We start from the raw sequence: 16,662 nt of genomic DNA on the forward strand, positions 1-16,662 counted from the left end.
AGAAGAAAGAGTATGTATATAATTATATATAAGGAAAAAATACAGGTATTTAAACACCATTGGCAAATTCATGCATGTATGTGGTGTCTCCCCCCACCCCACCCCATCGGATGTGTAGCATCCAGGATACTACATGACACAAACCTCATTGGAAAGACAGGTTGTTCTCGCAGCCCCTTACTGAGCAGGTTCTCCCTTCTCTGGATAGGGACCAGCACGTCCCGTATTTCGGATCGCGTGTGTGAATAGCACGGGGGCAGCTGTGTCCATAGGGATAACGTCCGTAGGGATAACCTACAGGGGCAGGAGCGTTAGGAATAAGCCATGTCCCCTCGGCATGCCTGGTGTACGGCTGAGGCACCAGGCAAGCACCGTGTGCTCCAACACTACCCCATTCCTTCACCCCTTAGACAAAGACAAAATCCCTCCTTTATTTATAAATGTGTGTTTTTATACTTTTGGCTTTAGGTAAAATAATCCTTTAAATGTCCTTTTTTTTTTTTTTAGCTGGAAGAAATAATACTACAAATCGTTTGTTGGTTTTTTTTGCACTGTGAGGCTCCCCCGGGGGCTGTTTTTAACTCTGTATTCATTTGTACTCCCCGTCTTAAAACGTTTCAATAAAATGTGACCCTTTGTTACCGAGATGCGGTTTTGCTGCGCGACCTACAGCGCCCTGGGAGTGCTTCGGAGAAGGGAGGAACCGAGGGAAAGAAGGAGAAGGAAGGAGGAGGCGGTGGCAGCTCCTCCTCCTCCGCGGCCTGTCGCTCCGCCCCGGGGCCCAGCGGCATGGCGGAGGCCGCGGCGCTGCGGGCCGTCAGGGGCTGCCTGGCCGCCTTCCCGCGGGAGGCCCGCGGTGAGCGCTGGGCCGGGCGGGGAGCGGGAGGGGGCCCGGGGTGCGGGATGGAGGCGGTGGGGAACGGCCGAGAGGCAGCGGTGGGGCCCGGGCTGGGCCCTGCCGCCTCCTTGGCGATCCTCGGGTGCCTCGGAGACGGCATGGGCTGAACTGGAGCAGCCGCGGCCCTGCTCTGCTCTCGGCCGAATGTTCCTGAGGTGAAGAAGCAGCAGAAAGGCTGCCGCGAAAGGAAGCTAAACTCGAGAAAAGAGGCCTTTCGGGTTAATTTCCTGTGTATGAAACAGCAAAACAGCACACTGTCGCAGCTTCCAAATACCCTCCTGTGGTATTGTCTGTGTCAGACGTGCATCTCCTGTAACATGTCCTGTGAAGGACATACTTATATATCATGCCCGCTCTCCGGTCAGCCCACAGCATGGCTGCCTGTGGATGAGCTGTGCCTGACGGCAGAAGAGTAGCAGAGCGGTAGCCTGGTGTACCTGCCTGGCCTGAAACCCTCCCTAAAGACTTTTGGGTTTTAACAGCAGTTTCTGGGGCTGAGAGGACATGGCTTGCTTTGAGCGGAGCGCCTGTGGTGTGGGGTTTGAAGCCTGTTAGTGTGCTTGCAGGAGGTGCTTCTCTAAGGATGCTTCTCTAAGGATCTCTAAAGCTCTTTGTCGTTTGCCTGCGCAGAGCTGGGGTGGACAGAGTCCATACCCTATCTTGATGGGCCTCCGTCCCCGCTGGAGTTTTATCGGGAATGGGTGAGTCCGAATAAGCCTTGTATAATTCAGAATGCCATCAGCCACTGGCCGGCCCTGCAGAAATGGACCTCAGTGTACCTCAGGTATGAATGAGCCTTGGAGTAGCACTCGTGGCCAGCTTCGGTTGACCTCAGTAGGAGGCCCTTGGTTGATCTTCACTTTTACATATAAGATTAGCTCAGATTCCTCTGTGCTGCTTCTATGTATGAATGTATTCAGCCTTGCCCAACTTGTGTAAATTTCTTCCTGCAGACACCGTGTCCTGACCAGCTCCCATGCAGGCAGAAGCATGGGTTTCTCACTGTGCAGCAATACACTATTGAAACAAGCAATACAGCTATTGAAACCCATCCAGCCTGTAGCCCCCCAGTTGGAGTGGGGTGTTAGTGGTAGAATAGAAGAAGAGACTGACTCGGTTTTGACTGAGTACTAATTGTTTAAAAATCAGAAACCAAAACAGAACAATGAGACTTTTAACAATAACTGAATTTTTGAAAGAAAAGTTCTTTAAAGGGGATTTATGGTTAAACCTGAATCTGTGAATTTAAAGCTAAATCTCTTACAGAACTAAGGGCTGTTAGCCTCATGATGTGTGTATCTATCAGTCTATGTCCACATCTTCTTCCTCGATTGCTTTTGATGTGGCCACCTGGATTTGGCTGGGTTGAGTGGTCCCAAGACTATCAAGCTCTGCCATGATTTGTTAAAAGAAGTGGCTGCAGAGGGCCCTCTGCCTGCATGGAGGAATCATGGAATCATCATAAAACAGTTTGGGATGGAAGGGACCTTCGAAGCTCATCTAGTCCAACACCCCTGCAATGAGCAGGAGCATCTTCAACTAGATAGGGTTGCTGAAGATGAGGAAGAAGGAGCTCCTTTGTGAACTTGCTTGTTAGGAGAGGAATAAGAGAGGCTGAAGTACTCTTCACTCCAGGGAGCTCCCTTGACTCCAATACTCCCTTGACTGCAGGGAGCAGTTGGAGCAGAACCCCAGAGTCCTTGCCAGACAGTAAAAAAGGCTTCTTGTTTTTGCTGCCCATGTAATGTGTTGTTTGTAAAGTAACCGGTGTCCAATAGATGGGCCAAGTGTAGGTCTGGCTGCAAACCTTTGATTTGTTTTGCAGGGAGGTAGTAGGTCCCAAGGTAGTGAGTGTGGCAGTAACACCAAATGGTTATGCAGATGCCGTGTTTCAGGACCGCTTTGTCATGCCAGAGGAGCGCCAAATGCCTTTTGCAGACTTTTTGGACATTGTGGAGAAGAAAGTGACCTCTCCCAACGTATTCTATGTGCAGAAGCAGTGTTCAAACCTCACCGAGGAGTTCCCTGAACTGGTCTGTGATGTGCAGCCTGACATACCATGGATGAGTGAGGCACTTGGTAACCTTATTTCTCCTGTATTCTGTAAATACTTTGGGTGGAGCTTTAAAACAATTATGTGCATGGTGAATGCTTGTTCTTCTGGATGCCACAGCTCAGTTTGGTTTCATCCCCTTAGAAAGTAGAAGACAGAGTGATCCACATATTGGGTTTGGATTACTCTAGAATCAGTATCTGAGTTGTGTATTGGAACTGAAACCATGTTGTGATATTGCCAAATAGCACTTCTTTTCATAGAGAGGCTTTTCTCTGATGTAGAGTCATGTTTCTACTCAGATTCATGCTATTGCTACTGAAAGTAGCATAACAAAGGATTGAAACAACACACAGCCCTACCCCCTGTGCAAAATTACAGATGTTTGTCTCTAGTGAAGCCCTGTTCTGCTTCAGTTGGTTTCTATTTTGCAGCATGGCTTTAAAATGTCAGGGAAAACAATTTACCATGATCTCATCTTCTTTTTGCAACTGTGTGCAATTTCTCTGTGAGCCGAGTCTTACGGATTCAGAATGCGGAAGCAAAGGGTTGCAACCATCAGTTTTGGGATGGATAGTACGATGTCATGAAGTGTGATTGGCGCTACAGTGGCTTCCAGTGTAGAAGGAAGCTGCAGTTGCTCACAGAATGCTCTTTGCAATGAAACCAGGCATAATTATGAAGGAAGTTAAAGGACAGTATTTGGCAGAAAGTTATTTAAAAAACACTTTTAAACATGACATTTCAAATTCTTTCTTTTTTTTGCTGACAGCATTTCTCTATTCCCTAACCATACAGGGAAGAAGCCTGATGCTGTGAATTTCTGGCTCGGGGAATCGGCTGCTGTGACCTCTTGTATGTATTGTCTGGCATTCTAAGTCTTCTGAGTGCTTTCAGTGTGGGTTTAAATGGGCTCATTTTGGGTTGGTGGCTCAGTAGGACTGTGTGTTTTTTCTTACAAGGCAGTTCAACACTCTTCCTTTCTTCTGCACTTCTGCAGCCTCTGCTGCTCTGTCTCTGGGTGCCTCTACCTGGCATTGTGTCATGCAAGGCACTGAGGATTTGCTTTGTTGAATACATTTGCTACAACATTATGTTAATTTCCACTCCCACTGGTAGCAAGAGGAGGGAGCAGCCTGATAGTAAGAGGAGAAGCTGGCACTTTGTTTGCTATAATTTCTGGTGTAGAGAAGGAAGTAATTCTGATTTTTCTCTCTTTCTCCACATCTCTCTTTTTGTTTTTCTCTCAATCCTAGTACATAAAGATCATTATGAGAACTTGTACTGTGTGATATCTGGAGAGAAATATTTTCTACTGCATCCACCAAGTGACCGTCCCTTCATCCCATATGGTACATAATTTACTGTGCAGTTACGTCTGGAGGTTGGAAACGAGGAGACTAAGATGTTGAAAGATACAAAAAAAAAGAAGCATGGATAACATTGTGATGTTTATGCAGTGTTATGCTTTCTAGTGTGAAAATAAATCTCTTTTATTTCGTGCTGCAGGTAGTTTGTCACGTAAGCATTATTCTGAGGTCAGGTTTTCCAGTCCTGTGAAGTAATAGGTTCGTTGATACCCATGGCAGTCTCTTCAGCTTTAGAATGTTTAAATTATTAAGTACCTTGTCAGTATTATAGCATACCGTCTTTGATGTTCAACAGCTTTGGGTCCTGCCTGCTCATTCTCTTCTCTAGGAAAAAAAGCAGGAAGCTGAAAGATAAGTTGTAATTTAATGAAATATTTAAGTTACAACTGAATCTCTGAAAACTAGAGAAACGAAAAAAGAGATTTTTATGGCAGCAGTACTTCACAGTGCCTGTTTTCTGTTTATGTTTCTTTCCTATGTGCACAGTAGTAGAATAATTTGTTATGTTGCAGTATCATCTAGAAGATGGACAGCTTAACTTTATGCCTCATAAAATAAGACTTTATCTTCCCATTCCTGGATTTTCAAACCATCAGATTAAGTGAATGCAGAGTGCTATATGACACTAACGTAATTTTGCCTAGATACATGTGCTGCTGCAGTATTTTTTTTATGCTGGTTTTATTTTGTTTGCAACCTTGAAATCATAGAATCATAGAGTGATTTGGGTTGGAAAGGACCTTGAAGATCATCCAGTTCCATCTCCCCTCCCGTTCTCTAGACCAGGTTACTTGAGGCTCCATCCAGCCTGACCTTGAACACTGCCAGGGATGGGGCATCCACAACTTCTCTGGGCAACCTGTGCCAGCGCCTCATGACCCTCATTGTAAAAAATGTCCTCCTTTATGCAATCTAACCCTGGCCTCTCTCAGTTTGAAACCATTGTCTCTTGTCCTGCCACTACAGGCCTTGGTAAAAAGTCTTTTCCTTATGAGCCCCCTTTATATATTGAAAGGCCACAATAAGGTTTCCCCAGAGTCTTTTTGAGGCTGAACAACCCCATCTGTCTCAGCCTTTCTTCATAGGAGAGGTGGTGTCATATGTACATGAATGTATGAAGTACATGTATGTCGTATGAGTCATATTTTGAGAAACAAGTTATCATTAAAGCATAGAACAGAGATAATGCTTACATTTATAGTGTATAATAAAAAACTCCATCTGTTTGGAGAGAAACTCTCAGTAATAGTAAAAAGGCAATTTCATGTTTTTAGAGAGAAACTCTCAGTGGAAGGCTTAGAAAGGCACATATGCTGGAGCAATGATATAAAAGCAGCCTGCAGTACCAGAAGAGCTAATGAGCCCTGTCAGATTAGAAGTGAAAGGCTGGCCACAAGGCACTAATTCTTGTGAGTGCTATCTTGCTAGACTGACCTAAGAAGAAACACCAGAATGCAGTACAATGCATAAGTCAGGGATGTATTTATGACTTCTGAAAGAGAAACGAGGCAGTTACTGTAACAAAATAGGACCAGGAGTAAAATGGTTTTGAGGAGAGTAATTCCTGTGAAGAAAGAAGGCTGGAATTCCAAATGGGAAGGCAATTAGGAATTCAGACTGACTTAAAAAATGGGTTAAATTTGAATGGACAAAGGCAAGGACAGTGAGGACAGCAAGTTGAAAATGGTTTTGTCTTAATTTTCTTTTACTTGGTGAAAGTGTGCCATAGCTTGCCATTAGTTTCTCTGAGTACTACTCTTGAGTTGTGTCATTTATTTCTTTCTGTGGTTCCAGAGCTCTATCAGCCAGCAACCTACCACGTATCAGAAGATGGCTCATTTGAAATTGTAGATGAGAAGAGTGCAGATAAGGTAAAAAGTATATAAAGAACACAGTCATTACACAAGTAAAGACAGTTTGGGGCACTGCTGAGACCTCAAATGGAGGGTTTTAATTGATATTTAGAAATCTTTGATTGCTGCAAGGAGAATGCCTAGGTATTTCACTGGTGTTTTACTATTTGCAAAGGATACCCAGCTTCCAGAAAAAAATTTACTGCACACCTGAAACAATTGATATCAAAAACTGTCTTCACTGCACCAAACTTAAATAGATCCAATAAAGGACTTTTAAATGAATCAACAATAAAGGAATTTATGTCATTAAGACTGCAGTAGACTCCTCTGCATTCATGCTCTATTTGCCCTCTACTCAGGGCTAGATTTTGCTCTACAGCAACATCACCAATACAACATATCTGTCTAAATTAATAAATTGTTTTTTCTTGCTGGGAGCAATATTTATTTGATTAAAACATATAGATCAAATATATATTGATCTATATATATTTTACAGAACTTGTTAACTTTACAGAAACTCTGCAGGCATTTTACAGAAATTTGGTAGCCTTTTGTATCTAATCTCTCCCCATTTACCTCTTTAGAAGAAAGGAATGTCTAAAAGGAGGGTTCCACATGAAGTACTCAAGTACTAAATGCAGGAGCACCAAGTGATATAAGGGGCTGGGGGTGTTTTGAAAGTATGCAAAGACTGAAATTTCATGGCATTTAGCACCTTTTTCTCAGTTAGAAATGCTTCACTGAAGGAGGTGCCAAAGGATGCAAATTTTTATATCCTTAACCTGCTCCCAGTTGTATGTGTCCTAGCTGTATGTATTTTACTAGGGAAAATACAGGTTTTGTAACCTACTAAGTTTGGTTATCAGTTGCTTTTCTGGAAGCTTGCTGGAAATTTTCGCCAGGGTCAGTACCGTGTACCTACTCTTTTGCTTTTAGGTGCCTTGGATCCCCCTGGACCCCTTGAACCCAAATCTGAAACAATATCCAGAATATGCTCAGGCAAAACCTTTGCAGTGTACAGTGAGAGCTGGTGAGATGTTATACCTGCCTTCTCTCTGGTTCCATCATGTTCGGCAATCACATGGCTGTATAGCAGGTAAAATACACAGTATGTCCAGATACCTTTCTGAACTGTGGTGGGTATGCACCTAGATATCCCACAGCAAGAGTAACTGGGCCCAAAGGTCTCTTTAAGGTCATCTACCTCTCCTCAGGAGGAAACAACAGATGGCAGATGCCCTGGGGCTACCTCCTTGCAGTCCTGCTTATAATTCATAGTATTGTTGGTGAGGGATATAGCAGAAGTAAAAAGCCTTTCTAGTTGCCAAGTCTGGAGAAGGGTAGCTAATTCAGTGATCATGATCCAGTTTCTATTTATGACATGGAGCTAAGCAGTTTGTCTGCCTAGCCTGCCAACTGCAAATTGCTCATCTACATACCTTTCACAAAGAAATTGCATGTTGTTTGTGCCATTATCACACCAGCAAAACAGGACCTGGGGGAAGAAAATGAAACCAGAAAGTGTATGAGTTTTAGGCATGGATGTAGAAACAACATAGAAGATGTCATGTGAGCTGGAATCTGCTTTAACCAAGTCTCTTACCTTGCTAATAAGCCTGTGCTTGTGTTACTACTCCCTGCACTTATCAAAAGTCTTATAATCTCTTCATAGGATTTATTATCATCCCTCACTACCTTTTTTTATTTCTTCCCGAAGAGATTCCCAGAACTTGAAGCACTGCTCATTTGGTGCAGATGGAGGGGTGGGGATGGTGGAGAGAGTATGATCATTAGGTTCTGTAAGTTTTGCAAGGTTTGAGGAAGAGTTTTTTGCTGTCCTTTGTCTGGAATAATCCTGTCTGGCCAGGAAGAATATTTTGAACACCGTATTTGTGATACTGTGATAAAAAGGCAAGCTATCACTAAAGCAGTATTTCTGATTCTCTTTTTTCCAGTAGTGCTGCATCAGTCCTTAAAGACTTTCAGAGAAAAGCAGAGTTGTTTCAGCCACTCTTTTTTTTTGTCTGTCTAGCAGAAATGCCAAAGAGTTGACATTATTTGGCCTTTAGTGTGTTAACTGCACTACAGTTTGTATACATTTGAAAAGCCAGTATTCTCTGGGTCTGATCCAGTGAATGTCTGAAGCTAGAGTATATTCTCCTCCAAAAGGCACTGGTACATATTATACTGCTTGAATTAGTTTTTTCTGGGAGACATACATCCAAATTAGAATGAGAAACAGAATTAAAGCACTGTCCAGTTGATGACCATTGTGAATTAGTGGTGAATTTCCCATCTTTTACACACTCAGGGGAAGAGAGGTTCCCATCCAGATATTAAACTTTTCAGTGTATTTGGTATTTTTGATCTAAATAGAAGCATACATTTTCTGTTTCTGAACGTTCTGCCAGCTTCTGCTCAAAGGAATCCCCAGTAAAGTCTGAAGTTGAGCTAGTTGGGGTTAAGACAGAGTTGCATTGCCAGTATTAAAGACCCCTAATATTTGCTTATGTTATTTTTGGCTGTAGTCAAAGATTGGCTCATTTCAATGTTCAATCAGTCATGAAAAGCCTGTGCTAACTGAACTGTGTAAACCAGCCTGTGAACACATTTGTAAAGCATTACGTTCGAGCCTTAGAAACATTTCTCCTTTTTCTTGTCTCCTCAGTGAATTACTGGTATGACATGGAATATGACCTAAAGTACAGCTACTATCAGCTACTAGACTGTCTCACGAAAACTGTGAAAGGGCTATAGCAGAGGTGGGAAACTTGCGCTTGTGATCTCTGCTGTGATACAATCATCAGCATCTGTGACTGGAGTACAAATGTGATTAAAGGGAAAAGAACTGAACATTAAATTGCCTTCCACAATGTCTGTCAAGCAGATGGCTATTTTGCTTGATTTCAGAGACCAGATCAACTGGCCAGATTTTTTTGGCTTTAAGGTTTGACAATAGCATTTTGAGGTCTTTGCATGTTGCCTCAGTGGTGGTGAGAGAAATAAAATTTGAAGGGAGGCAAGCCAGGGTTTGGGAATCCCAACACTGAAGCCATGACTGTTCAGCTCTACGGATTATTTTCATAACAACACAAGTGGACAAAGAAGAATCAGCTCTATCACCATCAGGCTGCATCACTCCAACCCGTGCATTCTACTTAAGACGGAAGTCCTGTCCAGTTGTAGTTCACTAAGTGGTGGCTGTGATGTTTTGATGGTGAGAAATTACAACTCCTAGAATAAAAGGTCATCTTAAAATCTTATTTCTGTGGTAATTTCTTATTTTCTCTTTTCTAATGATGTGGTGGCTGGAGGACACCCAGGAGGACGTGTGCAAGTGAATGCTGGCTATTTTCTTTCTTCAGCTACACGTTTTTATTGCTGGTTTTAGTTTCTTTCCACTGTTACATTTAAATGTAGCCACATTCTCTTACATCAAGAGAAGTCAAGTAGCATCCTGAGTCGTGATTTTAGAGTTGTTTGCCAGGTTTACAGTCAATGTGTACATCACCTGTGGTCTCCTGGCATAATGGTTCTGCAGCTTGTAGGCTCATTGTTTAATCTTTTGCCATTAATTGCTGCCTAATGCTTGGTGAGGTGAGTTGTGTGAATCAGGGGCCCATTTCTGCAGCCTTAAGTCTCATTTGTGTTTCCACATAATGGGATGAGACTAGTCATGTGTCTGAGACCTGCAGGATAGGACTAGGAGGCTGTTAAATACCCAAACACTAAAAAAATGTAGTATTGTCATTTATGAAACCCAAAAGATGGTATTTATCATCAGATCTTCAAACAGTTCTTCCGTACATTGGTGATGTAGGGAGAAATTTGTTTTCCATGTATTAATTAAGACAATGCAGATAACCTTTAGACAAATTGATTATTGTGAAAATATATAATTGTTTTACTTTGTCTGTTTCCTTTGTTTTTAAAGTAACATAAAGCTTAAAGCATCCTTTTGTCTTGTGGTGCTTGTCCAAAAATTGCTGAAAACTCCAGAGGCATTAAGTGCAGGCTTTGTTTCACAGCTGCATTAAGATATTGCATTGCTTCAGGCTTTCCATTTTATTTGGGCTCACTGGGCACAGGTGCCCGAGCCAGTTCTGCAGTGGAATCCGGACTTTCCCACCGTGGGAGGAAGAGCGATTTGAATATCTCATTTTATCACTTTGGGTTTTTTAATTTAGCGTTTAATTTAATTTAGTGTCTCTCTAATCAAAAGTAAGGAACAAATGACAGCCTGTGCCTGTTCAAGTGGACGGTGGTGGTGTGCCGCTCCCGATGGCAGCGCCTGGAGGAAGGCGTGCTCTGAACTACGTCTCCCGGCAGCCCGTGCTTGCCGGCTGGAGGAAGCTCTCACGTCACGGTGGTGCCTCCTGGACTTTGGCAGGGATTTTAAGCCTGAGGAGCGACAGGCGACTTGACTCGCGAGGATCCTATTCCGCGCAGCCAGTGTCTCTCCCCAGCCAAGCGCAGCTCCTCTTCCCCAGCAGCGCTGGGATGGCGGTGAGGGTGATGGTTCTGCCTTCCCGCAAGTGTCTGTTCGATGACCCCGTGCAGATCCGTGTGGCAGGTCTGCTGCCGCAGCAGGAGGTCACCCTCCGAGCCAGCCTGCTGGATGAGAGCGGGGAGCTGTTCCAAGCTCACGCTCGCTACAGAGCAGGGAGCAACGGAGAGCTGGACCTCAGCCGCTCCCCATCGCTGGGGGGGAGCTATTCAGGAGTGGAGCCGATGGGGCTGCTGTGGTCTCTGCAGTCTAAAGTGCCCCATAAACGGCTGGCAAAGAGGAATGTGCTGACCCCTTACTGTGTGGACTTGGAAGTGTATGAGGGCCACGGGGACATGAGCTGCTTGCTGGGAAAATGCATCAATGAACGATGGTTTTTAGGAGAGGGTGTGAAGAGGATTCCAGTCAGAGAAGGCCGTCTGAAAGCAACCCTCTTCCTCCCTGCTGGTGAGTTTTAATACCGTTCTGGTTTTCCAGGTGTGACACCACATGCTGTGCTCCGTGGCTCCTGGATGTGCTCAGCAACCCAGAGCAAAGCCTCAGCTCAAGGTTCCCCTCAACCTGCACCTCGTCCAGCTGCTTGGATCCTCACACAGAGGGAAAAGCGGTTGTTGCCCAGGCAGGCAAGGATGCAGGGATGGCAGCACTGGTAACACGAGGTGTCTCCTGGCTGAGGGGTCAGGACCTCTTCTGCTGTGAGAGCTCTGGGGAAGAGTGTTTATTTCTTAGCTCCTCTGTTTAGCTGACAGGGCAAAGAGGCCCCTGGTCTTCAGCAGAGCTGTGAAGCGTGACAGCCCTGGCTGTGGAGTGAGGAATCAGGAGGCATGGTGGGAGCACTGGACTTGAGATGCAGCCAGCCTAGGCTGCTCCAGCAGCTGCAATGGATCTTCCTGCAGGCTTTAGTCTTACCTCTCTGTCTCTCTCTTTGGCTAAGGAAAAGGCAGACGTCTACCTTGTTGAGCAGCTTGACCACATGGGATACTTAGGAAGATAGGAGACACATGGGGAAAAGCAAGGTCTTTAATTAAACAGGTGCCATATTTCACAGCTCTGTACAGAGACAGTGCTGAAACTGGATCCTGTATAAAGCTACTCTGAGCCTTGAACTCTTGATGCTCCTTGAGCAGTACTTAAACGAGAATATCTTGCTATGTAACAAATAAAAATTCCCCTGGCAGCTGCTGTGACACCAAATCTTGTAGGGGAAGTCTAGGTATAAGAATGGGCAGAGCAGCAGCAGGAAAAGAAATTCCTATGGCTGCAGGAGGAGAACTGGGAAGCTCAGGGGTAGTTACCCACATGACACTAAAGCCCGAGTTGGCATAAGCCAGTGCTGGCATTTGTGGTGCATTTCATAACCCAAGTGTTCCCCCCCAGGAAAACCTGCCAGCACAGCTTCTGAATAAGCTGTTTGTTCATCAGTCTCCAATGGCCTGAGAACATCTAGGCCAATGTCCACTGATATTCATGGTGGAAGAAGGATGCCCAATGTGAACTTCCTATAGTGAATTCCTAAGAGAGAGAAGAAATACCTGAATTGGTGTCCTTACAGTATTTGCGAGTGTGCCTGAGAATGACATCCTGTGGAAAGTTTCAGAGGATGCTTTCCTTCTGGTATCTACTGTCCTGATATGTGCTGAGGGGGCACTACTGAAGGAATGACTGTAGAAACTTTTTGATTATATATATACATGCCTTTCATTGCAGGACCTGGTCCATTCCCTGGACTTATCGATTTGTATGGATCAGGAGGAGGTCTTGTTGAATACAGAGCAAGTCTCCTGGCTAGCAGAGGTTTCGTGACTCTGGCTCTTGCTTACATGGCCTTTGAAGATCTTCCTGCTGTGCCAGAGGTTCTTGAAATGAGCTATTTTGAGGAAGCTATGAACTTTTTGCGGAAGCAGCAGCAGGTAAGAGACTAATGATGGTAATCTTCCTGTAGAAAACTATTTTCTGGTTTTCTAATTGGAATGCTCTATGCCACTAAATGCACTTAAGTATCTAAGATGCTATAAGGAGACAGCGTTGTCTGAATGACAGCATGATCTGAGAGATGAAAACCTTAAGTAGTTGAATAGCTGGTTTTGCAGTGTGTTGTAACCATCAGATCATTGTGCAAACCAGTCTTAGTGTAAAGTTAAATCAAGGCAGTAGAAGGATAAAACTTAAGGTTTACTTAAAAATTCTGAAGATTTTTTATGTTTTATGGTCTTTAAATTTATATAAAACTTCATAAAGGTCATAAAAGACTTTCAGTTTACATAAAACTTCATGCTTAAGCAGGGAATCTTATTTTTTTTCCCTCCTTTTACATCTGTTAAGATTTTAGAGGGAAAAAAATCCATTGTTTGTTTGTTTGTTTTTTTTACTATTTCTGAGATGTTACAGGCTATTGATTCTGAGTAAGTTTCGCAAGACAATATTAAATCACTTTAACAACAGAATCCCTTACAGTTGTAGCACTGGGGAACGTGCCATGTCTTAAAAAGCTGGGGCTGTATTAAGACAAGCATGTGGGATGAGAAAGATGCTTTTATAGCATCCCACTTAAGCCAACAGAGACCAAGAGAAGTCAAGTAGCATTTAAACTGAATGGAATGCTACTTAATGCGGTATTCATTCCACAATGTTATTTATTTTCTAGCATATGGACACCAGGAATGTAGCCAGTGTGAGAGCAGAATTCAGCCTTGCTTGTTTGTCTTGTTCCTCATAGAACTCTGAAACTCCCAGAGTTATCTTACAAGACACACATAAACTGAATCTAGTGTGAAGAGCTTTCACTAGAAATAAGTTGATTTAAATAGTTATATGGCTTACTCAGCCTCAGGTGTGATGAACCTTTTGGTTCCAAGACAAAACAGAAGATAACAGGTCAGCTCTAGGAGAGTATAAAAAAACAATAGCATGGAAGAAAATAATGCAAGTAAACCCATGAGAAAGTGTTTTTGCAAAGGGGACCTGAGGAGAGAAGATCAACAGGGGTCGGAGGCAGGAGCAGTAGAAAATACAAGTGTGCAGCCAGAAATGTGGAGGAAGCAAAGAGGCTTTGTCTACAGAGGTCAACAGGAGGAGAAATGTTGAAGAGTTTTGAATTCAAAGTCACTCTTGTGGAGCCTTAGCAAAGGGATAGATATGGGAGTGATATAAGATGATAGAGAGAGGGGAGGGCTAAAATATGGGTGGTGTTAGTCGGATAAGGGGTGAGGAAGCAGAACTGGAGACCTGTCAGCCCAGGAAATGAGGAGTAGTTGATAATGGTTGTTTTCATAACTATGTTTCAGGTGAAAGATACGGGAATTGGCGTTTTGGGCTTGTCTAAAGGAGCCGATCTAGCCCTTTCCATGGCCACATTTCTACCTGGCATCAAGGCAGTTGTCAGCATATCTGGAAGCGGTTTTAATTCTTTCATTCCCCTGAAGGGAGATGGCTTCACTATTCCTACCCACCCATATAATCTGGGGAGGGTGAAGACCAGTGATGATTCTGGCCTAATAGATTTTTCAGATGTCCTAGATGATCACAGGGACCCAGCAACTTGGGATTGCCGCATTCCCATGGAGAGGTCCTCGGCCAAGTTCCTCTTCCTGTGTGGCCGGGATGACATGAACTGGAAAAGTGACCTCTATTGCCAGGATGTTGTTCAGCGCCTTCAGCAGTGTGGACGGGAAGTGGAGTTTTGCTCCTATCCTGGAGCAGGGCACCTCTTGGAGCCACCATACTTACCTCTGTGCCAGGCTTCAATCCACAAAGTGCTTGGGATGTATGTGCACTGGGGAGGGCAGTGGAGGGAGCATGCCAGAGCCCAAGAAGATGCATGGCGCAGGATACAGGCCTTTTTCTGGCAGCACTTGATGGACTCAGACATCCCTAAGAGCAAACTGTAGTGGCAGCTGTCAAAGATGCTGAGCAGGGTTGGTATTTCACTGACTCTTGGAAACTTGTTTGAAGTTTCCTGGCCTGCCTTCCTCTAACCCCCACTGTTACATAGCTTCTATTTTCATTCCCAAATAATTTTCCACTTTTTTAGTAGAATTTTAGTTGTCTTCTGGCCTCAGCTGCACTGCAGATTGGCACCATCTGATCTGCCTGTGTGCTGTCATCACCTGAGAAAGCCCAGCTTCTCATCATGTGGGTTGCATTTGTACTCTGTAACCATCTTTTCTTAGACAACACATTACACTTACCTTTCCTTGTGGTATATCATTTCCTCACATTTCTTAGTAAAAGGGTTGTGGCAGTTCTGATCTCAACTAAGCAAAGAGGCACTCTCCTGACTTATTCTGAAGTGCAGTGATAATTATTTTTTTCTGCTACCTCAAAACCCAGAAGTGAATCTAACTCAGGTTGCACTGGTTGTTACATCCTGCTGATGCAGATAAGTTACATATCAGGGTTATGTATCAGGGTTATATCATTACTCAATAAATACAATGTGTATGTGTGTATGCACAGTTTATTTGAAACTATCTGAATGAAGCCTTTGTCTTTATGCCTATAAATACATAGGCAGCAATCCTGGTGTGCTGACAAACTGTCCGTTTGCCTTGCGGAAGAGTTTATATATGGAAGTCCTTACATCCTGTTGGTAAGAGGAGGGGTGGAATTTGCAGTAGGGGTCTGCACAGTGCTGAAGATGGGGATGAAACAGATGTGCTGAGTACCTGCTTTTGAATGTTGAAAGTCACCATTTTGGAGAGAAAGAATAAAGCCACTGTTGCTGCTGAGTCCCCAGGAGCCTGGTGGAGTGGGCTTCTGGAGAAATACATTATAGGAAATTCCCAGTAAAAGGAAAAATACTTCCATCAGTAAATCAACAATATGGTCAGTGATGGTTTCATACCAGCTGTGATGTTGTTACACTTATCAATCAGGTACAAGGAAAACAGTGTTGAAACTAGAGGTTAAAGGGTGAATCCATCGATGACAATAGCACATGGGACCTCTTTGTTTTGTCACTCTGGAATGAAAGTTTTGCTACCCAGTTAAAAGCCCTTTCTTATCACGTGGATGGCATCTGGCAAGAGAGGCTGAAAAAGCTGGTTGAGCAGAGCAGCTCCATGCTATATACAAACAGGAAAACCATAGAATCAAATATGACATGAAAATATGCCAGCTGACTTGGTTGCACTGGGAATTCTTTTTAAATCAGATGGTCTTTTTAAATTAAACTCAAGTTTGAAACTTGCTTTCAGGAAATAAAAACTGGAAAATGGTGGGAGACTAATATAAAATAATGGGAAATGGCCTAACTTCCATAAAGTGCTTGTGCCTGTTCTTAAGCGTGTTCTTCAGCTGAAGGCTTTGACTACTTGATGTTTCATTGCTGAAGAGATAATGAGACAAATGAGGCCAAGATCACATTTTTTCCAGGATAGTGGCAAAAATTCTTCTCATTGCAGCCTACAGAGTCAAGGTGCTTTATATGGTTTCTCCAGGCCTACAATACAGATGACATTATTCAAGAGCTATGTGAAAGCTATTATTTAACTAAAGATACTTGATCTTTAGCTGCAAAAAAGAGCCTATATCAAGCGCAGCTGATATCACTAATACAAACTGGATGGGAAAGCTGTTCTTGTAATATTGAAATTGAATTGAATATCTTGTAATTGAAAAGGGCTTCAGATAAAGCATCAAAGAACTGGCTTGAACCAAAAGATCTTGGCTTGATGCTTACGTCAGTCATCCCTTTGATTAGCACTTTGCATCGCATTTCTATTATGAGAATGAGAAAAGCTTTTGACAAGTCTCTTAAGAAACAGAAACAATCTCTCCTCATGTAAGCTGCTATGAGCAAATTTATTATGAGGGAATAGCACATCTTGCAGTGCTCTTTTGGGGCAGGATGATTTCCCTGGCTAATTTGGAATCAGGCAACAACAGAGATTGCAAATTTTCCAGTGCATTCTTTCTTAATATGGGAAGGTGATTTTCCTTCTTTGCTCTGATGCAACTTGTGGTGCCTTTACACA

General features: G+C 43.5%; 2 protein-coding genes across 3 annotated transcripts; both read left to right on the forward strand.

The window, feature by feature from the left end:
* Positions 1-725: 725 nt before the first annotated feature.
* JMJD7 (jumonji domain containing 7) lies at positions 726-9,443 on the forward strand. The gene is made up of 8 exons (XM_061462354.1): positions 726-856; positions 1,529-1,682; positions 2,724-2,977; positions 3,750-3,806; positions 4,208-4,303; positions 6,116-6,192; positions 7,117-7,276; positions 8,849-9,443. Exons 1-8 carry the CDS (start codon positions 790-792, stop codon positions 8,935-8,937), a joined length of 954 nt encoding a protein of 317 aa, XP_061318338.1. The 5' UTR covers positions 726-789; the 3' UTR covers positions 8,938-9,443.
* Positions 7,148-15,153, forward strand: LOC133273796 (acyl-coenzyme A thioesterase 1-like). Of its 2 annotated transcripts, none has more exons than XM_061462351.1 (4): positions 7,148-7,276; positions 10,403-11,134; positions 12,395-12,597; positions 13,972-15,153. In XM_061462351.1, the coding sequence occupies exons 2-4, from the start codon at positions 10,462-10,464 to the stop codon at positions 14,572-14,574; spliced, it is 1,479 nt and encodes a 492-aa protein (XP_061318335.1). In that variant the 5' UTR covers positions 7,148-7,276; positions 10,403-10,461; the 3' UTR covers positions 14,575-15,153. The 2 variants fall into 2 exon arrangements, with proteins under 2 accessions (XP_061318335.1, XP_061318337.1); XM_061462353.1 differs by lacking the exon at positions 7,148-7,276 and adding an exon at positions 9,294-9,426.
* The last annotated feature ends 1,509 nt before the right edge of the window (positions 15,154-16,662 follow it).

This window comes from Pezoporus flaviventris, unplaced genomic scaffold, assembly GCF_033815535.1.
Source record: "Pezoporus flaviventris isolate CSIRO_AGI_PZ_B2104156 unplaced genomic scaffold, CSIRO_AGI_Pfla_v1 ptg000035l, whole genome shotgun sequence".
In the NCBI taxonomy this organism is placed as follows: Eukaryota; Metazoa; Chordata; class Aves; order Psittaciformes; family Psittacidae; genus Pezoporus; species Pezoporus flaviventris.

Bases quoted from the DNA above. Each gene is read 5' to 3' on its own strand.
- JMJD7 (XM_061462354.1), top strand. From the start codon at position 790: ATGGCGGAGGCCGCGGCGCTGCGGGCCGTCAGGGGCTGCCTGGCCGCC. The intron at 2,978-3,749 runs GTAACCTTATTT...CTAACCATACAG, and splicing joins ATGGATGAGTGAGGCACTTG to GGAAGAAGCCTGATGCTGTG. The intron at 3,807-4,207 runs GTATGTATTGTC...TCTCAATCCTAG, and splicing joins ATCGGCTGCTGTGACCTCTT to TACATAAAGATCATTATGAG.
- LOC133273796 (XM_061462351.1), top strand. From the start codon at position 10,462: ATGGCAGCGCCTGGAGGAAGGCGTGCTCTGAACTACGTCTCCCGGCAG. The intron at 11,135-12,394 runs GTGAGTTTTAAT...CTTTCATTGCAG, and splicing joins AACCCTCTTCCTCCCTGCTG to GACCTGGTCCATTCCCTGGA. The intron at 12,598-13,971 runs GTAAGAGACTAA...ACTATGTTTCAG, and splicing joins TTTTGCGGAAGCAGCAGCAG to GTGAAAGATACGGGAATTGG.